General features: G+C 40.1%; 1 protein-coding gene across 4 annotated transcripts in view; it reads right to left on the bottom strand.

Moving 5' to 3' along the window:
- The window catches only part of dock1 (dedicator of cytokinesis 1), a 191,077-nt gene that overhangs the window by 132,483 nt on the left and 33,548 nt on the right, over positions 1–25,046 (bottom strand). For 2 of the 4 annotated variants that reach the window (XM_040039076.1, XM_040039077.1), the window contains exons 12-22: positions 24,350–24,489; positions 22,861–22,986; positions 21,234–21,358; positions 18,309–18,407; positions 17,802–17,874; positions 12,620–12,723; positions 11,863–12,046; positions 3,165–3,262; positions 1,402–1,491; positions 529–629; positions 308–436 (exon numbers count right to left, since the gene is read on the bottom strand). In XM_040039076.1, the coding sequence (XP_039895010.1) occupies positions 308–436; positions 529–629; positions 1,402–1,491; positions 3,165–3,262; positions 11,863–12,046; positions 12,620–12,723; positions 17,802–17,874; positions 18,309–18,407; positions 21,234–21,358; positions 22,861–22,986; positions 24,350–24,489 (1,269 nt within the window). The remainder of the gene's footprint in view (positions 1–307; positions 437–528; positions 630–1,401; positions 1,492–3,164; positions 3,263–11,862; positions 12,047–12,619; positions 12,724–17,801; positions 17,875–18,308; positions 18,408–21,233; positions 21,359–22,860; positions 22,987–24,349; positions 24,490–25,046) is intronic. The other 2 variants (XM_040039078.1, XM_040039079.1) reach the window with 1 other exon arrangement.

Below are 25,046 nucleotides of genomic sequence, written 5' to 3'. Positions count from 1 at the left end.
TTATTACACCGGAGCTGAGGTGTGCTGCAGAGAACTCGGTGTTACAAAACGCATTGATCTTTTATAAAAGACGACTGAAGCCAAGAAATTATTTAAAGGAACAGCAGCAATTAAAGAGAAAAAACTATAAATTTAGAAAGACCATCTTAAAAAGTTCAAAAGCTTGCTTGCACTTTGATAAGACAGCTTATCAGACTCATACTTGAGCACAGTTACACTGAAAATACTCTTCACAGTAGCTTTATAACAAAACTGCATGCATTATGATGCAATGTTACACTTTGCAAAAAAAAAATACCACACGTACTGGTTAAAGAGGACTCTGGATCGGACGATGAACTTGAAGATGTATTCCAGAGCTTTCATGGCCTTCAGCAGCTGTTCTGTCAGCTTATCTGCATTGTCCACATAGTTTTTCAGAACTTTTGTCAGCTTCCTGCAAATAGAAACACAGAGCGTGGATAATGTGCTAATCATAAAGTGGAACACGCATGTTTATAAATGTTTCTGTAAAGAAATTAAACTCACGTGTATGCCAGTGTAGCACTGAAATGCTTTCGAATGTAGGTCTCCAGAACTGGATTAAAGTGCTGGAACTTCCTGTCGGCTATAAGCCCAATAATGAACACCTATCAAACAATAAAGACATAGTTATTAAAAAGTAAATTAAACGCACCAGGAAAGCCTAACTTAATAATTCAGAGCCCCCCAAAACTACCCGTCTTGCTCAATATATCAAAACAGATTGGGAAATTAAGCAAGGTTGCATTTGGGCAGAAAGCCATTTTCTTTCAATTCTCTGCTCTGCAGATAATCTAGGAACTCAACAAAAAACAATTACTACCAGCTTTCTGTGAATGACAAAAACTGCTCTTTTGAACTGCATGCTAGACAAGTTTCAGGCTAATACTTTGAATCCCATTATCTGCAGCCCATGAGAGGACAAGGTTAATAATCATAACCTGTTTTTCCCCCAATGTAAAGTCTTTTTTATACTATATATTGCAATAAGCATGTGAGCATGTTCAATAAAAATGCTTCACAGGCACTAAGAATTCATGCAAATCAATGCAGCAGCTATCGAACATGAGTGGCAATGTGTGGAGTTCAATGTTAACGTACAGCAATGGAATAAAAATTTTTTAGAACTAAAACAATATAGCCAAAAAAGCAACCAAAAATTGCTTTGTTCATTTTTAAGGGCAGAAAACAGGTAGCTGCATACAAATTAGGGTACCAAACAGAGCAGGGATGCCTGTCAAAAACCATTTTAACACATGAAGTATTTCCCAAGTTATTATATTTGCTTCTGAGCTCCAAACATGTCCAAATGTTTATTGGCGCTGACAGGGAACTCTATTATAAATTATGCGCTGCCGTTACAGCGGGATTCTTCCTTACCAAGGCATCAAACACCAGAGTATCAAAAGTGTCACTGTCAGAGTTTTCCATCATGATGTTGAAGAGAGCATCCAGAGTGTCTTGCAGAAACTAGAATGACAGATGCACGGCATGTTATGGCAGACCAACAATGAGGCGTGTCATTCAAAAAATAAAAAATAAAACATGCATATGCTAAGTCCTAATCTCACAGCAAGTCCACACGGTTCTGTCAAATAAACCGAGTCAAGCTGATCATGATTTCTTTCCTCTGGCATGCACATTCAGTTTGTGTCATTAAAGTGATAACTAACATTAGGACAAACTAATTCATCCGGCGTTTAAAGGAATGACAACAGCTAAACCGATTGTGAGTCTTTGGGAGATTTTTAACTTTTGTGTAGCATTAGGGAAAACTGTGCAATAGCATTTTTAGATTTTTATATAGACATTATCTTATAATGATTCAAAGCAAACTGATAAATAAAAATAGAGAAATACACAACAAAACTATGTTTATCACCCCGGCCCTAAATACGCCTCTATCATTTGAATGGCGCAACCAAAGTGGCAAGTGAACTCCTGCTGTGACGGTTCCATGCTACCCATTACGCACCCTTTACAGCTGTTAACATACACCAAAATAGTTCTATGAAGAGAGTGATCATTTCCCTGTCAGCAGCACCTCCAGGAACACTAACTATATACACCCTTCCTCTCTGGGGAAACATGCTCCATTTACTCAGCCAATTCTGCAGCAATGTAAAAACAGATGTAAAAGTGTCGGGAACAGAGCCATCACTCTCTACTGCGCTTGGTCTGTCATCTCAGAATGGATGAGATTCATCATCTTCTCAACGAGAAACCAACACATTGTACGGTATGCGGCGTTTAAAGTGCAATTCGGTCTCACAAAGGCTGGACCGCGTGACAAGGACAACGGCGCAGTGACCTTTTCGCTCAAACGGTGTCACATTAGGGAGATGGGAAATAAAAAACAGAACAGGAAACATTTTTAAAAAATGTGTTATGAACATATTTGTGCTTTATGTTACCTACAATGGGGAAAAATGAAATGATGAATAAATAATGTATACTCTTTTGATAAATAGTCTTTTAAATGCCAAGATGAAAATGCTATCTAATTGCCCACCGACAGCCTTGAAGCGCTTTGAAGCAATTGAGTGCTAATGCGGTGGTAATAATAATCACACTCCTGTGGTTTAATGAACTAGTCCAGCTGTGGTAGACATCTATCTGGCCTGATCAAAACTGTCTAGGTGAAGGACTTCTTTAGATAGGCTCCAAGCTGCCAGGCACCCAACCTGCCCCTGCAAAACTTTCTCTAAATAATGATTATTCATCTGCCCCATGCTGAGCACTTAAAGGCCCTGCCTAAATCTCTGACAGCAGGTCATCTCCTCCCTGTCTGTAGACAGTGTGGGGTACTATGCACTCCCTCCTTGCTAAAGCCATTAAAACAAAAGCAAAAAAAGTGGCAGCCAATTCCTTATGACAGGCAGCGACATCATTTGTGAAATTGCTGCCAGGAAGCTGTAGCTTTCAGGAAGAGTATGCATCGTTTGTGACTGCATGTTTATGTGAACAGCTGTTAAGATCTGTTTTTCGTCCATTTGTGCCGATCTCTGTCAAAGCAAAGGAATTAGGTACATTTGCAAGGCGATGAACACTGCAAAAGAAAGTGAGACGCATTTATTTATGTTTACTTAAGCTTTGACTGAAAGCGGTTTAACTCAACCGAGCGGTAATTTTGGGCCTCTGACCTTCACAACCTCGCCACCCTCCACCTTCATTAGCTGACGTAGATTCTGCTGCAGAAGGCTGGTGTTGGAGCGCCACTTCAGCAGCCCAAGTAGGTCCACTGGAAAAAGACAAAAGGGAAAAAAAGCTGTCAACACAATGCATAGCTTTCACCCAGAAAATAGTAACGGCGGGTAAGGAGACTGTGCAAGAAAAAGTCCACTATTTGCATTTAATGAGATTTAGGTCTTAGCATGTTTTTCCAAGACGTCGCCATCACGTTCACGTTAGTTTACAAATTTCCCAAACACAAGGTTAGCAATTTGGTCCTTACAAAAAAAGGAAAAAAATCCCTTTGAAAATGGACAGGTGCAAGAAGTGGACAGAAAACGAGTGAAAAAGTTTGGCTCCTTGGAGACTAAATATAAATAAAGTTAGTGTTTGCTCAAAACTTATGCTGCGTTTGAGCCATTCTAGATTCTGCCGATCTGGGTATCTCCGCCTCTGCAGCATAAATTTTGGCTAGGATTTTTAATTCGAGTCCCAAACATAAAAAATGTGCATTAATAAAACAGTTCATATTGTCGTAACAAGCTTATTATTTTGATTGTGTGGCTGTCTGATCTACAGAATCCCATTAACCCTTTAAGACCTACCATAGAACCAAGTCCTAAACCAAGCTTATATTATATTTTTACATGCTGTAGTGCCATTTTTGGGAGCATTTCAAGTTGATATACATCAATACAACCATTATAGCCCAAATTTTAATAATATGTCTGCATTAAGTGCATAGTAATTACATAAATTGAAAAAAGGTGCAATAAACTACAAAAAAAAATTTTAAATCGTTTTTGTTTTTTTAACATATATTTCTAGTTAGAGAAATTTAAGAGGCTTATCCCTCAAAACTGTAAATACAAAAAAGTTGCACAAAATAGTTTCCCACCACAGGAAATTTATTTTAAGTGTCTTCATAGTTTTATTTTTGAAATACACCAATTTTTATATACTGCAGGAAAAACGAAAATAAATATTATAATGCAAATTTGCAAAGAAAAAAAAAAAAAAAAAACCAGCATATGCATCAAAATAAACTATTTCCAGCAGTGCAATATGAGTCCTAAGCATCCCAGAAACGACACAGAAAGTCATAAAGTCAAATATAACTTTTAAAAACACCAGTATAGGCTCAAAAGGCCCTGATGGTAAAAAAAACTACATTTCCGCAAAATGACGTCACTTCCGGTTTCGGCCAGGACATGGCGGACATGCGATAGTTCGCGCTGATGGACGTAAGAAGTGTTACAAACAGCTGATCGGATCGGCAAAGCGTGTTTCTGGAATATTATGTTTTTGTTGCTGCAAGCGCTTTTTATGCAGTTTTTGCAAAGCTTTATGTGGAAGGAAACTGTGACTTAGGACAAGCTGATGGCATAAGATGCAAGTACAACTCCTCCGGTTTCATATGCAAAAAAAATTATTGCGCTAGCTTACGTGGTTGCAGTGCTACCGGGATTTAAAAATAGTTGCGCAAAACGGAGCGTGCCCACTCCGACCGGCTTTAAAGGGTTAAAAGCAGCAAATATGGGCGAAACCAGGAGTAAGCAAAAAACCAAAATAAACAATTCATCATTTAAGAAAAGTTTCCATTTAATGTTAATTTTAATTCATTTTATCGTATAAACAGATTTTTCACATACATTTTCTCAGGTATAATCCTGAGAGATTCCCAGAAACATCTTTATAGTATATTCATGATGGTTTATTAGCTTTCATGAATATATACTATATTCAGCCTCATCTGACCGAAGTGAATAAGAAGAATCTCTTTGGCATTCTTGCAAACCTAGTCCCTAGGGGCAGCCTCTCCCCGTTCGCCATGGCTGATTGGCTCAGGAAGAGTCAATCAGCCATAGCAACACAGTAATGGATGCCCATCATCTGTAAACCTGACAGCCTATCAGGGTTCAATCACAAGAACCTGTCTCAACTACCAGGGTCCTCCGTCCCCAAGGAGATATAGATTTGGAAATTGATGCTTCAGCACCTCAGAGAGATAAATGGAATAATGGGAGAATAAATCATCAGGCAGCTTGGTCCCAGTGGGGCAGTGGTGTTAAGAGGCCAACTACGTGTAGCACATGGGGCTGTAAGGCACAGTGTTGTGCGGGTGGGGGGCAATCAGTTTTGTTCTGGAGAAAAATACTGAGAGCCTTTTACAAATAACATCTGTCTGAGAACGGATGTCTCCACAGGCAGTGGGAATTTAAAAGACTGTGGAAGTAACTGGCAGATGGAGAGCAGTGGAATAATTAATTCAGAGAAAATAGGTTACATTGTCAATGCGCAACTGAAATGCAAAAGACTTCACATTACCATTTGAAAGTTTGTTTACGGAACTCCTTCACAAAATCAGTTTTGTTCACTTTTAAAAGCAAACACAACCACTGAGGAGTCTTGATAGCTTGTTCTTTGCCGTTAATAGTGACAGCCTTGTATGCAGTCGTTTAAAAGTTTAAAAGTACAGGCTTCTTCAGCGCACTGATGCTGGAGTAGCTTCAATACGAACATGGATTCCATAGTTTTAAAGCTGCTTTGTTCATAAAAATGTGTTTTCTTTCCAGCAGAGGTGGGAAAAGTATTTTAATCAATTTCACTGGGCTAGGTTCTCTCCCACGTGTGCCGTCGCTGAATCTCTGCTCTGTTTAGCGAAGCACACTGTAAATGCCCAGGGAAGAGCTAGGAGCCACTTCACGGGAGCTCACAGCACTGGGAGGCCGCCTGCATAAATCTAGCTTAGTTAAAAAGAGTGTTTCATCTCGGATGTGGGGATCAGCAGTGAGGAGCCATGAGTATAAAGCATGCAGTCTGTTGCAAGGGGCATTTCTAGGGCTCCTTTTTCCCTTTGCAAGAATAAGTGCTCAGGATAAACTGCTGGTGAGCGAACAGGCATCACAGCCATTCATACAGGCACTTTTTTATAAGTGCTTTCCATCTAATAATTACACTCTGGTGGACGGATCCGAAAGCAACTTGAACCTAAGGGTTGAACCACCAACCTTCTGATTTGTAGATGACCTGCTCTACATCCAGAAACAGATCTTACCACAATTACATATTAATTATACTGTCACATATTCTCCAAACGAAAACATCAAATTGCTGTTTCAGCAAACCAACAGTCAAAACAACCCGAAATATTTGGTTTGATATTGTATAAAACAGGAAACTGCCAACACATCTGATGAGCTGGAATCATGTGATCATTTCATTTACAGAAATGCAGAAAATGGGACAGAGATGACTATTGGACAAACACACCTAGATCTTAAAGAGCTTCTGGGTTTTTAATAAAGAAGCCTGAATCTGGTATCATGGGAAATATTGTGGATAGATTAGCCACAATATCAAAACCAAAGACAGGTAAGTAAATAATATTGATCCTCTAATAACAATGCAATGTTTCTGCTGTTTCTTGTACACTTTCTTTTTTTTCTGTAGAAGGGATATTGGATGGATGGGTAAAAAAAGGAGGAAAAATTTTTTTAAATCATATGACAATGGTAAACTAAACATGCACACTGCTACACAGGCAAAAGAAACTGCAGTAATGGCTAAAGGAGCCTGCTAACAAGCCCAAGGCATTGACCGAGCATCCAGCCTCCCTGGATTCCAACTCAGAGCATCCGTCCAAACCACTGAAACGAGCCACACAAGTCACTAGACCCAAAGCAATAGCTGCCAATGTCCTCATGCCACCTGCAAATTCTGCATCCCTAACGGATAAGAGCCTACACAATATAAATGAGGCGGTTTTAATGTTGCGGCTGCTCTGTGTACAGTGCTTTATTAAAATAGCTGGAACCTTTTCCTCGAGCTTTAGCGTGGGATGATATATCCCATACAACACACAGCTGCACAAAGTTTAATCAAACTTTGTGCAGCGACAAGGCCATCTGATCCCCAAGCACCCACCGGCACCTTGCAAATTATCAGCACAAAGTGACAGGTAAATATGGAGAGCGGAGCTGCTCTACAGGAGTGAATCTACAAACCAGGACACATACTCCCCCTCCCCCCCATCACTCTCGCACAGGGAACGAGATAAATCAGAAAATGGCAGGCAGGGAGGAGAAATAGGAGCAGAGAATAGTGCTGATTGATATATGCTGCATACTACGCATCTACATAACAGCTGAGACAACCATTTGAGCCACTATCATTACTTACAGGAGAGGCAGGCTCTCCTGTAACTGAGACGACTCATTCATTGACATCACCACCCCCTGAGCCGAGTAGGAGGGCACGCACAATTGTATTTAAATGACAACTTATACCACAGACTAAACTTAATAAGCTTCAAAGGGAACATTACTATAACAACATGCGACACCCACCGCTTTCACACATTATATGCAGAAGCCCTCTGACAACAAAAACCTCCCGTTGTCTTAGAGAAATGCCCAGAGCCTGTTGTGGGGTCTGCAGTGATCCCATTAATGAGGCTTTATAAATGTTTGCTGCGCATGCTATTAGGTTGTATCCCGGACAATTAGCTTTATCGGCATTTCACGTCTTTTTTAGACTGCAATGATTTAGCACAAAAAGCGCTAAAATCATTACAAGTGTCACATAAAGCCTGTGCTGCTGACAGGTCAGAGATTCAGCTGTAGTTTTTAAATTGCCAGCACGCCAAGACCATGCATCGTCGTTCAGAAAACAGCTGATCTCACCAAGGCATCTGTCAAACTTTGGGATAATCTCCCTCTGAAATGATTTTTTTTTACCTAGTAGTCTTAATGTTTACATTCAGATTGTTTTTCCCCCCATAGTCGGGCAGTCGGATAATCACCAAGCTGGAAACATCTCTACCTGAAAGCAAATATTGATCCTACTTTTCAGGAAAAAAAAATTTCTGGTTCAGCTTTGACCTAATGTTTTGTAGCTTTATGTGACCTTATTGCTGGCTTGATTACAGGTTCTATGGATATTGTAAAGTATTGCACGAAAGTCTCGAGCAATCCCTCATTTCCTCATATTTTGTTAGGAAAATGGGAAATACATACAGTAATTTACTGAAATGCAAAAACAGTGTTTGGGCACTAATCAGCTGTTAATTAAATGACCTTTCTTCCCGTTCTTATGATCAGTTTAAACTTGCAGGTTTTCTTCACCATTCCCATATTTCTAAATGCACTGAGATGCTGCCATGTGATTGGCTGATTACGTATTTATGTTGTGTTGGCCAGTGGTGTTGGGGATCTCGTTAAAATTGATAAGAGGCCTTTTTGAAAGACGTTTTAAGATTTTATATTATTAGTCTTTGCGTAAGGCCACTTATTCCTGAAGGGAAGTTTTAAATAATATTTAAAATCTAAAGAAAGCGAAAAATGGTTTACAGTGGATTTTCTTTTCACAGGCCTACACAAGGATTATTCAAAGGATTAAAGACCACAAACACACATGATCTTGCTTCAATAATTTACTCCAAGCTTTTCTCTTCATTCTGCCCTTGTTTGGAGGTTTAAAATGATCTTTTTGTTAACGTGAATACAAAAACGAAAGGGCATGATGCACTCCTTATTTAAACAGGGCATTGCTCTTGGCGAGTAAAACAATTAATTTCAATTCAAGTCAAAGTTACCCTGCAGTGTGTCTGTTACTTATTTATTTCAGACTGTGGCCAAAAACACAAAAGAAGCTTTAATTGTGGCTCTAATTAAAATTGTGATTCATTCTTGCATATAAAAAAAAAACCCAAAACAAAGCAGCAAATTACATCCAGTGAAAAAGAAAGCAAAGGAGACATTTAGGTTGGTTTGGTTTAGCTCTGTGAAATCAGAGCTAGAAGCATCTGACCACTCACACAAAAGAGAACAGCTTTTCACACAATCTAACTACAACGTTATGAACACAGCTAAGAAATACCAGCATGCTCAAGAGGGTTTACGCTGACATCTGTGGGGATTTATAAACATGCAGAAAGGCTGGTGGGAACACAAGATGCTAAAATCCTTAATCCATGAGCCACAGTGGCAGGCATGAGGATTTCCCAAGCTTAATAAGAGTAGATCTTCACGGGGAAATAAAAAGGCTGTTGTTCGCTCAACAGAGATGAACTGGAATCTAACTGAGACTGACTGGCGTACAGAGAGTAAAGAGAAAAGAAAGTACTTTAGAAGTAGGAATAGAGAGGAGGAAAACCATTCCTGGCGCTCAGAATGTGGAAAAGGAAAAACCAGATAATGAGAAAAAATGTTTAAAAAGCTGAAGCTAAGGCATCCTACATTAAATGATGTTCCCATGATCCGTTTGTCAAACCCAGAGGCTACGGTCCATCGGTGGTTTCAAAATTCAGGGTCTACCTGGCTAAGATACAGTAAAGAAATCCTTCCTCCCCCCAGTGAGAGCTCTGTTTAATGTGAGCAGGCATTTCATCAAGCTGGAATTGTACTTCTCTGTGCTACAACAAAAGTAAATCCACATACGTCGCTAGGATTTTCTCTCATGTGTGCTACTTTTGTTATACAGCACCTCAAGAAAGAAGAGATCAGAGAGCAGTGGTCAGTAAAACCTACTCATGGCCACTTCATTAGGTCATCTGATCTCCCGCTCGTTAATACAAATGATCTAAGCACCCAATCAGGTGGTGGCAATCCAATAGTTTAAACATGAGGACATGGTGTAGAGAACCTCTAAGTTCAGAACAAGTATCTGATTGATGAAGAAGAAGGGTGATTTAAGTGCCTGTCAACGTGGCATGGCTCTATTTCAAAAACCGCTTCCATACTTGGATTTCAACACAACCACGTCTAGGATTTACAGGGAACGGTTCAAAAAGAGAGACTATCCAGTGAGCAGCAGTGCTCTGGGTGAAAATGCCTTGTTGATGGCAGAGGTCAGGAGAATATCCACACTGCTCTGAGCTGACAGGCAGGAAGCAGTAACAACAGTAATCACTGCTTATTACAACCAAAGGATGCAGAAGAGCATCATTGAATTTACTGAAGAAGATGGGCCACAACAGGAGAGATCACACTGGATGCGACTCCTGTTACATAACAGAGCAGGTAATTGAGACTGCACTTCACAGATGCTCACCATACCTGGACTATGAAATATTGAGAAAGTGTTGTCTGGATGGTAAACAACATAAAATATGGATCCATCCTGCCTTATATCAATGGTTCTGGATGTTGTAGGTCAGCGGTAACCAATCCCCGGGTCTGTGAGTCGTTTGGTACCAGGCCACGAGAGTTGAGGTTCGGGTGTGAAATTCATGGTTTTCAGGGTTTTTATCGTTTTTTAATCGTTTTTATAGTTAACTCGGTTTTCCCTGGTTCTTTTCCCGTGTGTTATGAATACATCTTTTTTGGGGGGTACCGGTACTGGTTTTATTTTGTTGTATTTATCTGCGACACCTTAAAGGCCGGTCCGTGAAAATATTGTCGGACATAAACCGGTCCGTGGCGCAAAAAAGGTTGGGGACCGCTGTTTTAGATGATATAATGACATGGGAAGCATTTTCTTGGCACATTTTGGGCCAACTCTGCAATTGCTGCCTATGTCTATCCCATTACGACCAGTGTACCCATATTCTGATGACTCCTACAGCAGGATATCACATCATCTCACCAAGCTCAAATCATCTCAAACTGGTTTCCTGAACATGACAGTGAGTTCACTGCACTCAAATGGCCTCCACGGTCACCAGATCTCAATCCAGTAGAGCCCCTTGGGGATGTGATGGAATGGGAAATTCACATCTAAATGCGCAAGCTGCAAATCTGCAGCAACTGTGTGATGCTATCATATGACTATGGACCAAAACCTAGCACCTTGTTTAATCTGCGGCACAAACAATTAAGGCAGTTCTGATGGCAAAAGGGGGTTCTAGCAACGTGTACCTCTTTAAGTGGCCAGTGAGAGTATATCTGTATATCAGGCAGCAGGAACGGATTAGCCAATTCACACTGGAATAAACAACTAACTAGATTCATTATTTTTAATTAGGAAGTTATTTATTCAGCTCTACTAGAAGATTAATTATGTAAATTCTATTTTGAAAGTGCAACAGTTGTTAGCTACCATAGCATGGAAGAATCTAATGAAAAGAGGGTCAAGAACAGTCAACTGATTTCCTTTATTTGCTTTAGTTGTCGAGTTAATCGCAAACAGTGGTCCAGACTGAAACGCGCCAATGACAACATTTTCTCTCTTGATTGTTTTCAGTGCTGTTTTCTTTGATTTAACAGTTGTTGTAAAGCTTTTATTAAGATAAAGTAACTTCTCTTGAACTCAATTAATATTATACTGACTTCCCCACATTTCTTGTCAGCTCCGCTGGATGCGTTTGTGCAGGGAGGTGTGCTCGCTGTGAGACTAAGAGCAGGGAAAGTAGAAACTATGTGGTAACTATGTGAAGCTAGTGCAAATCAATTAGGTGAAAAACAAAGATCAATAAAGGATAAAATATATAAATATGGATGGCATGGTTAAGACAAAGACAGCGACTATAATAAAAAAGCTTAATTTAAGGATTCAAAATGTCACAGTAGCTGCTTTCATTTTTTTATATAATATCTAAGTTGACAATAGCTTTCCATGTGTTTACTGACGTTTTGATACGTTTTCCACAAGAGCATAATTTTTAGCTTAAAAAAAACCAACTTGCGCGGGAAAAGAGACAAATATTCATTAAAATATAGAAGCTGTTACCATTTTGGGTAAGTTTGGTAGAGCAGACCAGGGTGGAAATCTGAAAGGAATCCTTGCTGATGGTACAGATGCCCAGGGTCTGGGTATTTTTTCCAGTGGTGGAGTAGCCTTTCTCTTCCATCTCCAGCTTTGTGGAAGGTAGGTTTAGATACAGAGAAGAGTCCTCTAGCTTCTTTACCTCCGCCTGGTTTTAGAGAACAAGTCTCAGTCAGTTTATTGGTAGAAACCCCAAATTACTGTGTACACATTAAAACAATGTTGCATTCTATAGCTGTGGTTTTAATGGATCTCCCTTTGATATATATTACCAACAAAACAATTTGTGTGTTTTTCTACCGAGCTGTTGCATGTGAGGAAAAATATCATTCATTTCCAAATGCAGGGTTGACTGACGAAAACAACAATCCAGAAAACATGACAAGACAAATGTAACAAGATTGATTTTTCCCATATGAACTTTTTAATTAACATAAATGGGCACCGTAACACAGAGGTATCATTATGCAAGGGTTTTTAATTGGAAAGTACTCTCATTTCCTTGTGCGGGCTGATGTGTACCAGCTACCCAATTCACATACAAAGCACTGATGGCAGGCTGTTATGATGACAGTCGCCGATACAATAGGGCAGTTTTTCACCTACAACTTATTTCATGGTCATTTCACAAGGAGAGCGGGCTGTCTGACGAGTAGGCAGCAAGAAACAAAGACTAAGTGTGTTTATGGGATGTTTTTGTTTTGTTTTTTTTTACATTTACCTTGTACACGATGAGATCATGCTCACCGTCCCTCAGAGTGGTCCCGTCATACCTCATCAGCTTCACAAAAGACAAGGCAAATATCTTCTCCGATTTATCTTTGGCTGTGGAAGGAAAAAGAAACACGCAAGCAATAAAGACAACTTGGTTATTGGTGTTTACGTTTGAGACTAAGACTGCGTTCATGTATACAGTTCGCTTTTTTGTACCGTTTGCTTTTTGTCTCACTTTGCAAAACAAAACGCACCGCATCTTTCGTACGTGTGCAATATGCTTATGTGAACAGTGTTCGTCTTCGGGAACAAAAAAAGAGATCATATTGCAGTAAACCATGCAGCACTGCTGACGTTACAACAAGTCATTAACAAACCAGCAGTCTGAAAGAAGTGATAATCCAAACGCTAACCTCAGCACTACACTCCCTGAGTCAGCTCCTGAGTTAGCACAAGAAACTACTGTTCCCCTCTGATGTCTTTATTAATGCTATGGCTGCATCTGTCCGTGAACTGTTTATTTTTCACCCTGAAGTGAAGCAAATGTACGCGTGCCGACTGTTGAGACCAATTATGCATAGGTTTGAAGGACTTGTGCATAATATAATGCGAGGGACGTGGGAGATGCAATCACAGTTGGTTGTTATATAACAATATGTGCCTTAAAATAAAATAAAAAAAACCTGCTAATTACAAAAAGGAATATTGTTCAAGTGGCAGGCTTTGGATTAATGTACACTTGCTGTTATCAAATGAATAAACACTTGCACTTGTGCTCTGCTGCAGCTGTGACCAATTTGTATAATCCTGTAAGAGTGGAGGAAAGATGCTCGTGGTTTATGTGTGCAAGTGCAGACACATGTGTGATTGGGAATGTTGAGTGGAAGCGCTGCATAAACAAGGAAGAGAGTTACGACTTTGTCCTGTAACCGGGACTTTGGATGGGGCCACATACATCATCATTGCGGATCAACAAGCTCGGATTTACGCGCAGGGAGACGTGATTCATCGAAGTATATATCTTGCATTCTATCTGCATAAATCCCCTCATTGGTTTGCTGCCCGCAACTCACCGGTGAATAATTGCTAGGCTGAGAGGAACCAGTGGAGGGAGAACACTGTAGGCATGCCATCCAATAATACCAAATCTATTAGTGACTTCCTAAAGGGCACAGAGCTGAAAACTCTTAATTTGGACAAAAAAGGTCACTTTCAGGACAGAGCTACTTCTTTAAACCAATCGAAGTCCGATTTGTGTGCAAGTTTCGCAAACTTCCCCCCTTAAGGTGGGCTGTCACTTCAAATTTAGTTGACTAAACTGTTCCACATTTTAAAGCCTACCTGACTCACGAAGCAGAGGCATAAAGACAGATGAAACAAAAGTGAAAAGATGGCAGGAATCTTTTACAGCTACGGCAGCATCCGTGACAGCAGCCATCAGCCTGATGAGGCCTGACAATGTTAGAGTGCTACTCTGACGCACTGTGTTCGAGCTGGCCTAATTCTCAACCAGAGGGCTGAGATACTGAACACATGAGCTCCACTAGTGGTCTTGATGAGCAGCTCTGTCACTCTGTGTATCCCCTTAAAGTTCAGCTCTAGCTAGGAGCACATCGAAGGAAGCAGGAAGGACACGGCCACATGACAGCGCAGGCAGGCAATACAAAGGCCTGACAGCCTAAATCTGCGCTGCTTTTCATCACAAACTAATCACATGTAGAGAGGTTAAGGAACAAAAATCTATGCCCGTAGGATGGAAAAACAATATGTTTTTACACACGGCTGTTCCATCTTTGTTCAGCCTTTCAAATATTAATATTAATATAAGAAAGTGGCTGATTATAGCACAGGTAATAGGTATGCTAGAAACCCCACAATTAAACCAGGTTGTTCCCACTGAGTTAAGTGCATGTATGATCATCAGTGGAGCCCTGCAACAAGTTAAGGTTGCGCCAGCTGACAGCTGATTATCAATAGCTTGCAAGTTAGCGAGCTTGTACTCCCTTTAAATACTTTAAATGAAAATCATAAGTATTATCAAATTCATATTACATTTAATATGATATGCTAGAGTTTATTTTTACATCTCTAAACAGCATAGCATTTCCTACAGGGGATTATACAGTATCTTTTAGAAAAAGAGCTTTTGTTAGTCAGTCTTTTCTTATTGAGCAGCGCAACATACTGCCATAGTCTAAAATAATGTCACTTTACTTTCTATCAGTGGCATCAATCTGAAACGGAATGTGTATTAAAATGAGCCTGTATGACTAAATCTGGCACATTTACATAATGGACCTAAACACTCATGTTAATTAATGTGCGCTTCTCCTTATATATAACAATAATTATAACAAAACCACTTGCAGAACAGTCATACAGCCACTGTCAACACAACTCGGCACACTCTGAAATGAATATGCATGCAGGAAAAACAAGACAAAGCACTTTTCTCGCTCCGTGGGTTTGATTTTAAATTTGAGCTTGCTATAACTGTGTGTTTGCACAGAGTTACACACAAAGCTTTCCTTTCCACTGGACGAATGTGTTTATTCGGCTGTGCACAAGAAGGTGCGGTGAAAGCATGCACAAAAAAAAAAAAAAAAAAAGAGTTTAAAAGGTTAATAAGAGCAATGCAGGTTTGGACAGTACCATTTTAGCTGTTCAACTGATAAACACACACTTATGTCGCTTTGATCATCAGGTCAATTACTCCTGGCCCAACCTAAGTTTAGGCTGAAGGCCAGAGGCGATCGTGCCTGTGCTTCAGCTGCACCTTATCTTTGGAATAGCATCCCCACTTCTATTCGTGCCTTAGACTCTATCCAATCCTTCAAATCACAATTGAAAACATATTTAACCTGGCCTTCCCAACCAGTTAGTGCCCTCTAATCTAATTAACTTCTTAGTTGATATTTTGTATCTATGAACTGACCTTCCTTCTGAACTGAGGTCCGATACCTATTTTTACCTCACTCTTCTGGTCTATTAGTGCCTCGCTTCTGTCTGTGCTAGTGGTAGTACCTGACCTGTATTTTGTTAACTGATTTATTTTGATGTGATGTGCTATACAAATAAAACTGTATTGTACTGTATAGTACTTATGGTGAATAATCAACGCATGCACATGAACTTTTCCTGCTGATGTAGCCTGCTTCTCTTTCTTCATGTTGGAAGTGGGGAAAATAAGCTTCCCAATGTATCACCCTTTCTCACTTACCAGCAGCAGTTGTGCTTTTGCATTTGGGCTACACAGCACACATTACTGTGGGTGGACAGCACTACCTTACCCAGTGCATGCTCAAAAATATTCACATAATCTCCCAAATGGCATATTTAAGTATATAAAGAATGTTCCCACACTGTAACCAATCACAGTATGGCAAAGGATTAGACACGTGAGACACGGATCAGTGAACAAAGCATCATAAAGATTTAAAACAGTGATCACTATAGAAATGCACTTTAAAGTTTTCAGCGTAGGGAAACTGGCTGATAATCTAGTAAGTATCTTGAACTCAGACACTCCCAGTAATAGAAAAAAAATATAAGAGAGATTTTACTCTGATCTGAGTAAGACTCGACCGTAGATTGCCGTCTATGGCCAACATGGATGACAGATCACAAAAATAGTTATCTTTGAGGTAGTCTTATGAGATCTTAACGTGTCTAAAGGATGGAAAACATTGGAAATTAATGAATTCTATTATGTGCTTTGATATCGACTGTACAAACGAGAAAATCTAACGGTTTGTTGGATCGTTCCTTCAAGCACAGCAAGAGTGGATGAGTAAGGATTTGTTTCATTGAGCATATTAGGTTCAGAGAGTCTGACCCAGACTTTAAGTTACCTTCCTCTGTGAAATGAAAAATGAGTTTCTTCACTCTTCGAGTTATCGAGCTTAGAGTTTTCCCTTAATGCCCTCTCTAGATCTGGATCAGACCTCTGGTACGGTCTGCGGTATGTCTGTGATATTACGTGCAAATATGCTAGTTTCAGGAGGTGTTATTCTGCTCTTAAAAGCAATCTATTGCAAACTGAGATGAAAATTTAAGTCGTACACAGCGACAGTGAGGCAGTGAGAGAAGTTGGTCAGAAAATTATAGAAATACATGCCTGCACGGATGCATACAATCTTAAACATAGATAAAATTAGATCAATGTACATAGGAATATCACCTTTACACCCAACATAAAATAAACCCTGGTCTCTATACTCTAAGCACATTCACCAGCAGCAGCAGTTCACCATGCACAAATCCAAAGAATCCAGCTATTACACCTTTTTTAACATGTCGCTATTGTCAATTGTCAGAGAAAAGTTGAAGTTTGGCGGCATCAGCATGTCCCTGCAGTCACAGAGTCACTTGAGGTGAGCCAGTTTCTAAAGTAACCGTTACACCAAGATAACAGCAAGTCAGAGTTTCAAAGGCATGTCTCGTAACAGCATTAGTCTCCAGAGAAGCAAGGTGCCGAGCATGACAAGAAGGCTCTCCAAGTGGATTATAAGCCAGCGTTGAGCTCTGAGACCTGGCAATTTCCTCCAAACCACCTGCATGCAGGTGAGAAGCAAACAAAGCAAGAGGATTTTGGAAGTAGATGATGACAGCAGCTGCAGATTAGCGAAAGGGTATACTTTCCAATCCTCACATCCTCCAAGTTCTGCTCTGCCTTCTGTGCCATTTGAGCTGATTGCTTTGTATATACTGTATACACCTGTCATGCTCCCCAAACCCTTTTTCCTGCACCACTCCTGTGGCTGTAGGAAAGCCTTGCCATGTGGCAGGCAGATGGGCTGGCAGAACTACCACTGCCAGGCTTCCCTGACCTTTACACCCCGAAAATTAGAAAGGGTGTTAAAAAAAAAACCCAGAAAACAGAAGGGCGTACAACGCTGGCTGCATTCAGCTAGACACTGGTCCCAATAAACAAATATGCCCCCTCAGGCATTTTTCACATCCCAGCCATAGTCTCTGACAAGCCACTCCATGATGCTGCTTTGTGCGGGGGACAGACTAATACCTCTGATTAATGCGACAAAGGGTGAGCTTCAAAGTATTTATCACTGTGCAACACATCTGCTTGGTTTGGATATCTTCCATTATATTTGCTGGGGATAGATTAGGAGCCAATTGTGCAGTTGGTCATCTGAAAAACTGATTATTCACAAGCTGACATTTATACTCACAGTCCTGTGATGAGCGGTGACGAAAGGTGAACCGCAAGTGGCTCCGGTTCACGTCTTCAATGGGAATAGCAACCTAAGACAAAAGACGGAAGAGGATTGGCTGACAGCCAGGAACATAAACACACACACTCACAGAAAATAAGGACAAACTGAAATCAGAGTGAACTCTAAACTTCCTGGATTTTATGCTGTACAGAAATTAGCTCACATGTTGCAACACTTTTGCAAAAAAATGCTATATAATTGTATGGGATTTCAGGAATTGAGAGAAAGTTTGCCTTTCTTTAAGTGTGATGAATAACTTCACTCTTCCATACAGTTTTGCACCACCGCATTTGCCACTAAAGTCTTGTGATAGAAATTACTGGCAATAAAAGCCTGCGGCGTAATGAAAAAACTTTGGAAACTACATGAAGGGGATGGTATCAAGGTAAAGGTAGAATAAAATGATTTAGAAGAGTAAAGAAAAAAAAACATTAAGTGGCAGAAGTAAGCAGAAAAACAAACCTTTATCGTTTCAAACCAGCGGGGCTGCTTTACTTGGTAGTAGATAACAGACTTGTACTCATTGATCCCTTCATCTCCAGCTCCGGGAAAGATCACATTCTAGATAAAAGGTAAAAGACACACAGCAATTAGGTAGTCAGACAATATAACTGGTTATCTGGTTATCCTTGCTTAGCTTTTAGTTCGCATAAAGTGCTATAGTCGTGATGGGTGAACTGCTTTATCATCACTCTGTCAAAATATTGGCACGCTCACAGTATGTGGAAAATTGACTAGCACTTATTTCATAAAGCAGAGCCCCTGGAGCAGAAAGCCTTAATCTAGCAGAATGGCCTTTAAAAGTCTGGATGCACTTTATGCATGAGCACCTGTGTGCTGCCTGTCAATCTCATGACAGCATTGTGGAAATAAGAAATAAATTAGAAATTAATTATTTAAGAAGGAGCAGCAGTGGCTCCCATGCAGCAGGACGTGGAAGGAAGCCAAGAGCAGGGAAGCAGACCAGCTGGTGCTGATGGATCCAAACGTGTAAATTGGTCTTCCTAGCGGGTCCGCTGCGTTTCTACAACAGGTCAGGGTGCGTATGTAAAATACTACGTGCCCCACTTGAGGATTCGCCAAGAGGGATGGAGTGACAGCGGATGGTGCGCACGCCTTGTTTTCGATCAATCTGTGTTCAGCCAGCCTACCTCTTTCCTCCCACTACTCCAGCTGACTCCCTGGCCTGCTAGTGTACTGCTGCTGAAATACTCCTACACTAATGGTTTCTGACAACCAGCAATTATGAGGAATAACAGACCTCATCTCCCCCAGCCATGCTGAGCAGATATGGGGGGCAGGTGGTAGCTCTAGCAGTGCTGCTCCTTCTCTAAGTGGCCAGGGTTTCTGACAGCTCCAGATTTCACAGAGGGTGAAAGTGGCTAGGGTCTAACTACAGGTGAGAAGAGGTTCTGGAGGGGTGCTAATCAAAGTCAAAGGTAATAAAAAGTTACTGTCCAGCCTCCACAAATCCTGTAGGATTTGGAGGAAAGAGGAAGGATGACAAACACCAGAGGCAGAAAGTCACACGGAAAGAGAAGAATGGACAGAGAAGAATAGAGAGGATCAGAAACCTGAGGGAGGCAGAAATGAAAAGAAAAAAAAAAAAAACACACAAAAAGCAAAACCCACAAATTTAACCTGTTAAAAAACTCTGTGTGAGGAGAAAATGAAAACAAGACATTTTTTATTTTGGAATAAAAGCCGAAAAACCAAGTTTCATTATCAAGAAAGAGACTTTCAGCCCATCAAATCCATGAAGGGTAAGGAAGAATTTAACCACTTCTTACATTTCTTGCAACAAGGGAGCTTTTGCAATGCAACAGCAACATGGTGACAACACTTCTAGATAGGATCGATCTCTCTTGATCTTTGCTCTCTACTGTCACTGACTTTATTTATTATACCGCAAAGGCTCAGACAGCCTTGAACACAGACCTTCAGCGAAACATAATGACACAGGGTGGGAATTCACACATCAAATTTGTATCCGCTTCAGCTTATCATAGCTGTATTTGTCTCATACTAGGTTCTTGCTTCAAAAAGTTGCAGCGTTTCCTTCTTCTAAAGAAACTTTAACAGCTAAAAATGTGAAACTTGAGGAAATGGTACAATTTTCCACCACCATTCTGCTCTAAAAAGCTTGAGACACTATATAAATGTCTTTGATGTCTTATATGCTTCCCTAATCTATTTGAGAAATCTCTCTTTATCGCACTCTCACTAAAATACACACAGTTTTGCTTCATCGAGCGCTACAAATTTGAAAAGTCTCTCTCTCATACCTGGCTGCATTGATTTGTATAAAATTCAGTTTACTTGATCGAGGGTTATGACTCAGTCAGTGGCTAAAATTTAGGTATGACTGATTAAAGTCGATGTGGTTTATTAAAACAAATCTGCAATAAGTCTGCCGCACAGCATACCAAAGGCCAATCCAAAAGTTAAGTTACTTAATTCAAATCAAATTCAAAGTAACTGACAATAAACTAGAAAACAGATGTTACCTGTATTGTTGCTGTTAACTTCTTATATTTGAATAGACTTTAAGAAGTCAGTAGTGTATATGGGGTAGGTTCTCAACTGCTGTTTGAGGTTAACAACTGCTAATATTTAGAATTCTTAGAATAAGCTTGCACCTACTAAGTGTTGGTTTCACTCAAATGTCATACTTGCACCTCCCTGCAAGACCAAATGATCTGCTTTGTAGGTGTAACAGCTTATCTATGCATCTTATATATTCTGATGGGTATTCAAAAAAAAAAAAAAAAAAAAAACTCAACAAGTGCACATGAGATTCCAATCCTCATTCTATAAAAATACAATTTATAAGCAGAAGCTACTCAAGAATTGATTATTCCTCTGATGTAAGATTAATTAACAGATTTTTTTACCAAGCGCTGCAGATTGCATTAAAAAAATACACATTTTGAGACAGCTTGCTTACAAACAATTAGACAGGGGAGAAATGATCCCTCTAACTTCATTAGCAAAGGTAATTAATTATACCAGAAGAAAAATGCTGATTTCACATATCATTATGCTGCCCACGTTGCCTGTCCACATGCCTGAGTTTGTTACTGGCTCTGACAACGGCTGATTTTCATGGTAGTGAGCCAAATTTTAGGCTTCTCCATCAGCCACAAAGCAACAATATTACAACTTGTAAATCCTGACAAGCAGCAAAGACATACAGTTTCCCTGTGTATCACTCTTCTTTATAGGAGACCTGGTCAGTTAAGCGCAGTGCTGAGCAGTGTGAGACTAAAGGAAGCCGGGTAATATCACAGTCTGTCTGAGAAACCACTTGGTTACAGCACTCGTGTCCTGAATGCTGAGAGCACAGGAAAAATACCAAAGCAGTAGGTTAACATTCCTCGGTCGTACCTCGAGCTTCTTGCCGTCCTCATCATAAACCGACATGGTCACCTCAACGTTTTTGGGGGTTGTCTTACTCCCTTTGTCAAAATCCCCCTGAACCAGAGTCACGTAGATGTCGTTTCGCACATCCCCTTTAGGAAATAAAGAAAAACAAAAACAAGAAATGAGAAACCACCAACGCTTCGACGCTTCTTAGGGCTTCAGTTTTATCCTTTTCAATAATATTAATATTACAGCAACACTGGATATTATATGTATGGCTGACTTTGCCCCATTAAATAAATAATGTCTTGGGTTTTTTCTGTATTACAAATATTTTATGAACTGCAACTGTTTTCAGTAAAGTAGGACACTGGATAAAATCTAAACAAAACACTGATTTGCAAATCAATTAAACCCCATATTTAACTACTTTTTTTTTTTTTAATAAATACTACTACTATAAATAAATACTTTTAAATAAATGTTCATTTTGAGTTTGATCCCCTTTTTTTATAAACTGAACAGGGACAACTGAAAATATTAAAAGAAAACACCTGCTGGGTGAAAAAAATGACAATTCATTAAATTATTTAGTAGCATCACTGTGTATAAAAAGAGTATTATGGGAAAGGCTCACTGCTCTGTGGGAAATACTACAACAACTTAAGAATTTGGGATCTCCCAGGTAGCACTGCATTAAAAATGCAAACCCGTTGTGAGTTAACAGATCTTTTCCTTGCTTCCACTGATGCAAGTTTAAACTCCACTATGCTAACAATCACATATCAAGAAGACGCAGAAGAACAGGATCCTTCTCTGGGCCAGAGCTCATTTATGATGTATTGAGGTGACATGGAAATCTGTCTTCTGATCTGACCAATAAAAATATGAAAGCCTTTCGTCTCTCTTTGAAGAGAGCATGTTATCAGTGCACATGATGCTATGAGGGTGTACTAATGCACCACTTGTACAAGTTTTGGAAGCACTATTAATGCTGAAAAATCTATTTTGGAGCTGGACGTGTCACCTTCCACATTGTGTCTTTTTCATGGTGGTGAGCCTAATTTCAGGTTACTCCATCAGCTACAAAGCATCAATATTACAATTAGTAAATTCTGACAGGCAGCAAAGGAATACAATTGTGCATCGCTTTGCTTTATTGGAGACCTGATCAGTTAAGCGCCATGCTGAGAAAGCACAGTATATCACAGCTTGTCTGAGACACAGGGTTGCAGTCCTGGCCTGTCACCAACTGAGAACATTTGAAGAACTGCGAAATGAAAAATACAACAAAGGAGGCTTCAGACTGAGTCGCTTCCAATCTTATATCAAGGAAGAATGTTGCTCTAATATGAAATGTGTAGCCAGTCTTAAAAATCCTTTAAGGGTGTTTAGCAAAAAGAATATCAGAGGTGACGCGAGACAGTCATACACCTGCCCTCGTCCAAATGTTTTTATTAAATATTGTCGAGCTTCTCAATTAAATATGGGGATTCAATCATTTTCAAATCATTTCGGTCTGTTTTTATTTACATTTTACACTGAATCCTGACTTTTTTCTGTAACAGGGTTATGAACCCCGCTGAAAGCATTCAGCCATTTAGCCAGGGAACTTTCTGAGGCAGGCAGCAAAGGGGAAGCTTTTTATAACCTGGCATAATTATCTCAGGAAAGCCCATCTTGCGAGCCACGGCTGTCGATCGGTCCACAAGGTGAGGGAAATCCTTTCTTATCTGATGGATGTCTCCAGGAAGCAGCTTCAGAGTGACCCACAGGCCTGGTAATGGAAACAAGAAAAGGAAGTGAGGCATCAAGTAAAGCAGTATGTCATGAGGAGACGGGTAAAGAGGCATGAATCAACTCTAGGGAAAGTGATTCATTTTTGTGTGTTTTGCTTGGTTCAAAGTTGGGTGTGGTAAGCTGCTGTGACTAAAAGCTACGACACAAGTACGGTTTTATTGTATTAGAGAGAAAATCTCTGAACTATTTATAGTCTATATTGTTTTACCGTTTCATCTGTTTGTACCAAGTCTTTTAATTTTTCTTTTTTTTTTTTAAACAATCTGACACCAGTAGAGGAGAAATCCTTGGCTCTTTTTCCAAAATGCATGGCAAGCCAGTTTCAGCTCTGTAAGCACATTTAAAGGTGGCTTCACTCACTCTTAATATTCTCTAGGGGGGAAAAAAAAAAGACCCACAGAGTCACAGCTTTGAAGAAGAAATGACTGAATGGATCAAATTAAAGCAGTCTGTAGTGCCCTTGTTCACAGGCCACAAGAATGAGTGGTCCTTGTGAACCTTAGAGGCTTTATTCACTTACACTTTATGGGCCCCTTATTGCTATGAGTGACAAATCTCTCACTAGGTTAGCTGGAAGTCTTTTGATATGCGGACATGACCGAAACAGCTGCTGCGAGTACTCCACTGTTCTTCCCAGCGAGGGTCAGGGCAGACCTGACATTTATCCAAGTAAGTCTTCATTGGGCGTGACAACACCATGGAGACTGTCATGTTATTTCCCCTCCTCAGCAGCACAAATCCCTCAGATGGTGAAGGTTGTTCTTCTCAGCACAGATGTCGAGTCCTTGATAAGCGCCATTCTTCATAAAAGTCTCACCAGCTTAATTAACAGCTGGATCGCTTGGATACTGTAGTCCTGGCGATGAGACCGACTATTTATAGTGTGAGCAGTAATTTATGGTGTGAGCGCTAAGAGTAAATTGTGTTTTTCCATTAGCAAGTGGAACAGTTTTACTGCCTTGCAAGTATGTTGGGGTTAATAGTACCTTGTACAAAAAAAAGATCTAAAATAAAAAAATAAGGCTTGCACTGACTTCAAAAAAAGATTTTTAGCAGCATCTGATTTAATCAAAAGATAAAATAGATTTTTTTCTCCTGGTTCATGTGAGGTGACGATGGCAAGGACAATTTGACAGAAAACTGGGCTTTTTTCTGATGTTTTGAATTAAAAGAAAAATTCTTGACTAAATGAAATCTAAATGAAAGAAGAAAATAAAAGAAAGAAATAATAATTTTATAACAGTTTTTCCGTCGCCTGTACAAAGTGTACAAACGCCCGATGTAGTGAGGCGAGTTTCTTCCTTGGCCTCGGTTGCTCTATCAGAACTGTTGCACTGTACCTTGGCCCTTGTGATTGACCTCTTTGGCGGTGATAACTTTGTTGATGACTGTCTGGAGGAAGTCATTCTCCCCTGCCACCCTGGGTGAAAAACGGGAGATGTTCAGCTGCTTGTGGCGAATGGCGTCATCCAACGCTAGCCTGCAGTACGTACACACCAGGCAAACACCACGGAGAAGGAGAGGTGGCAGGAACAGGAGGAGGAAGAGGAGAAGGTGGAGGAGTGGGGCAGGAAGAGCCATAAAGTGATGGTTGTAAGAAGGGGAGTGGGATGAGGGACAGACAGAGAGAAAAGAGAGACACACCGAAGAGTGATGCGAATACCATGACAGACACAAAGCCACTTGTTAGCAGTTAACAGCGAGCCAGGATGGGTCATGAAAGAAACACAAAGAAAAATGATCATTTAGGAAATTAAGTCCAGTCAGTATCCATAGAGCAACAGTATCAGAGTGAATGCTGACTTTCCCAAGTTTGATCTTGGTTGGGTTTTTTTCCCTTTTATTTTTAAAGATGCAACCCCCCCCTAAAACCCCCCAGAAAAAATCCAATCTCAGAAACACACTCTGCTTAGCATCAGAAAAACACTCAAATATAAGTACCAAGTATAACATGTTTTGTACTCCGTAGGGCAACAAATTCATTGAAACAGCTGATGCACAGAGCATAATAAGTAGCAGATGTGATCTGGGAGGCAC

Source organism: Simochromis diagramma, unplaced genomic scaffold (genome assembly GCF_900408965.1).
Source record: "Simochromis diagramma unplaced genomic scaffold, fSimDia1.1 OVJJ01000402.1, whole genome shotgun sequence".
Taxonomy (NCBI): domain Eukaryota; kingdom Metazoa; phylum Chordata; class Actinopteri; order Cichliformes; family Cichlidae; genus Simochromis; species Simochromis diagramma.
Note: the sequence above shows the minus strand (reverse complement) of the source record. Positions and strands in the feature narration are given on the sequence as shown.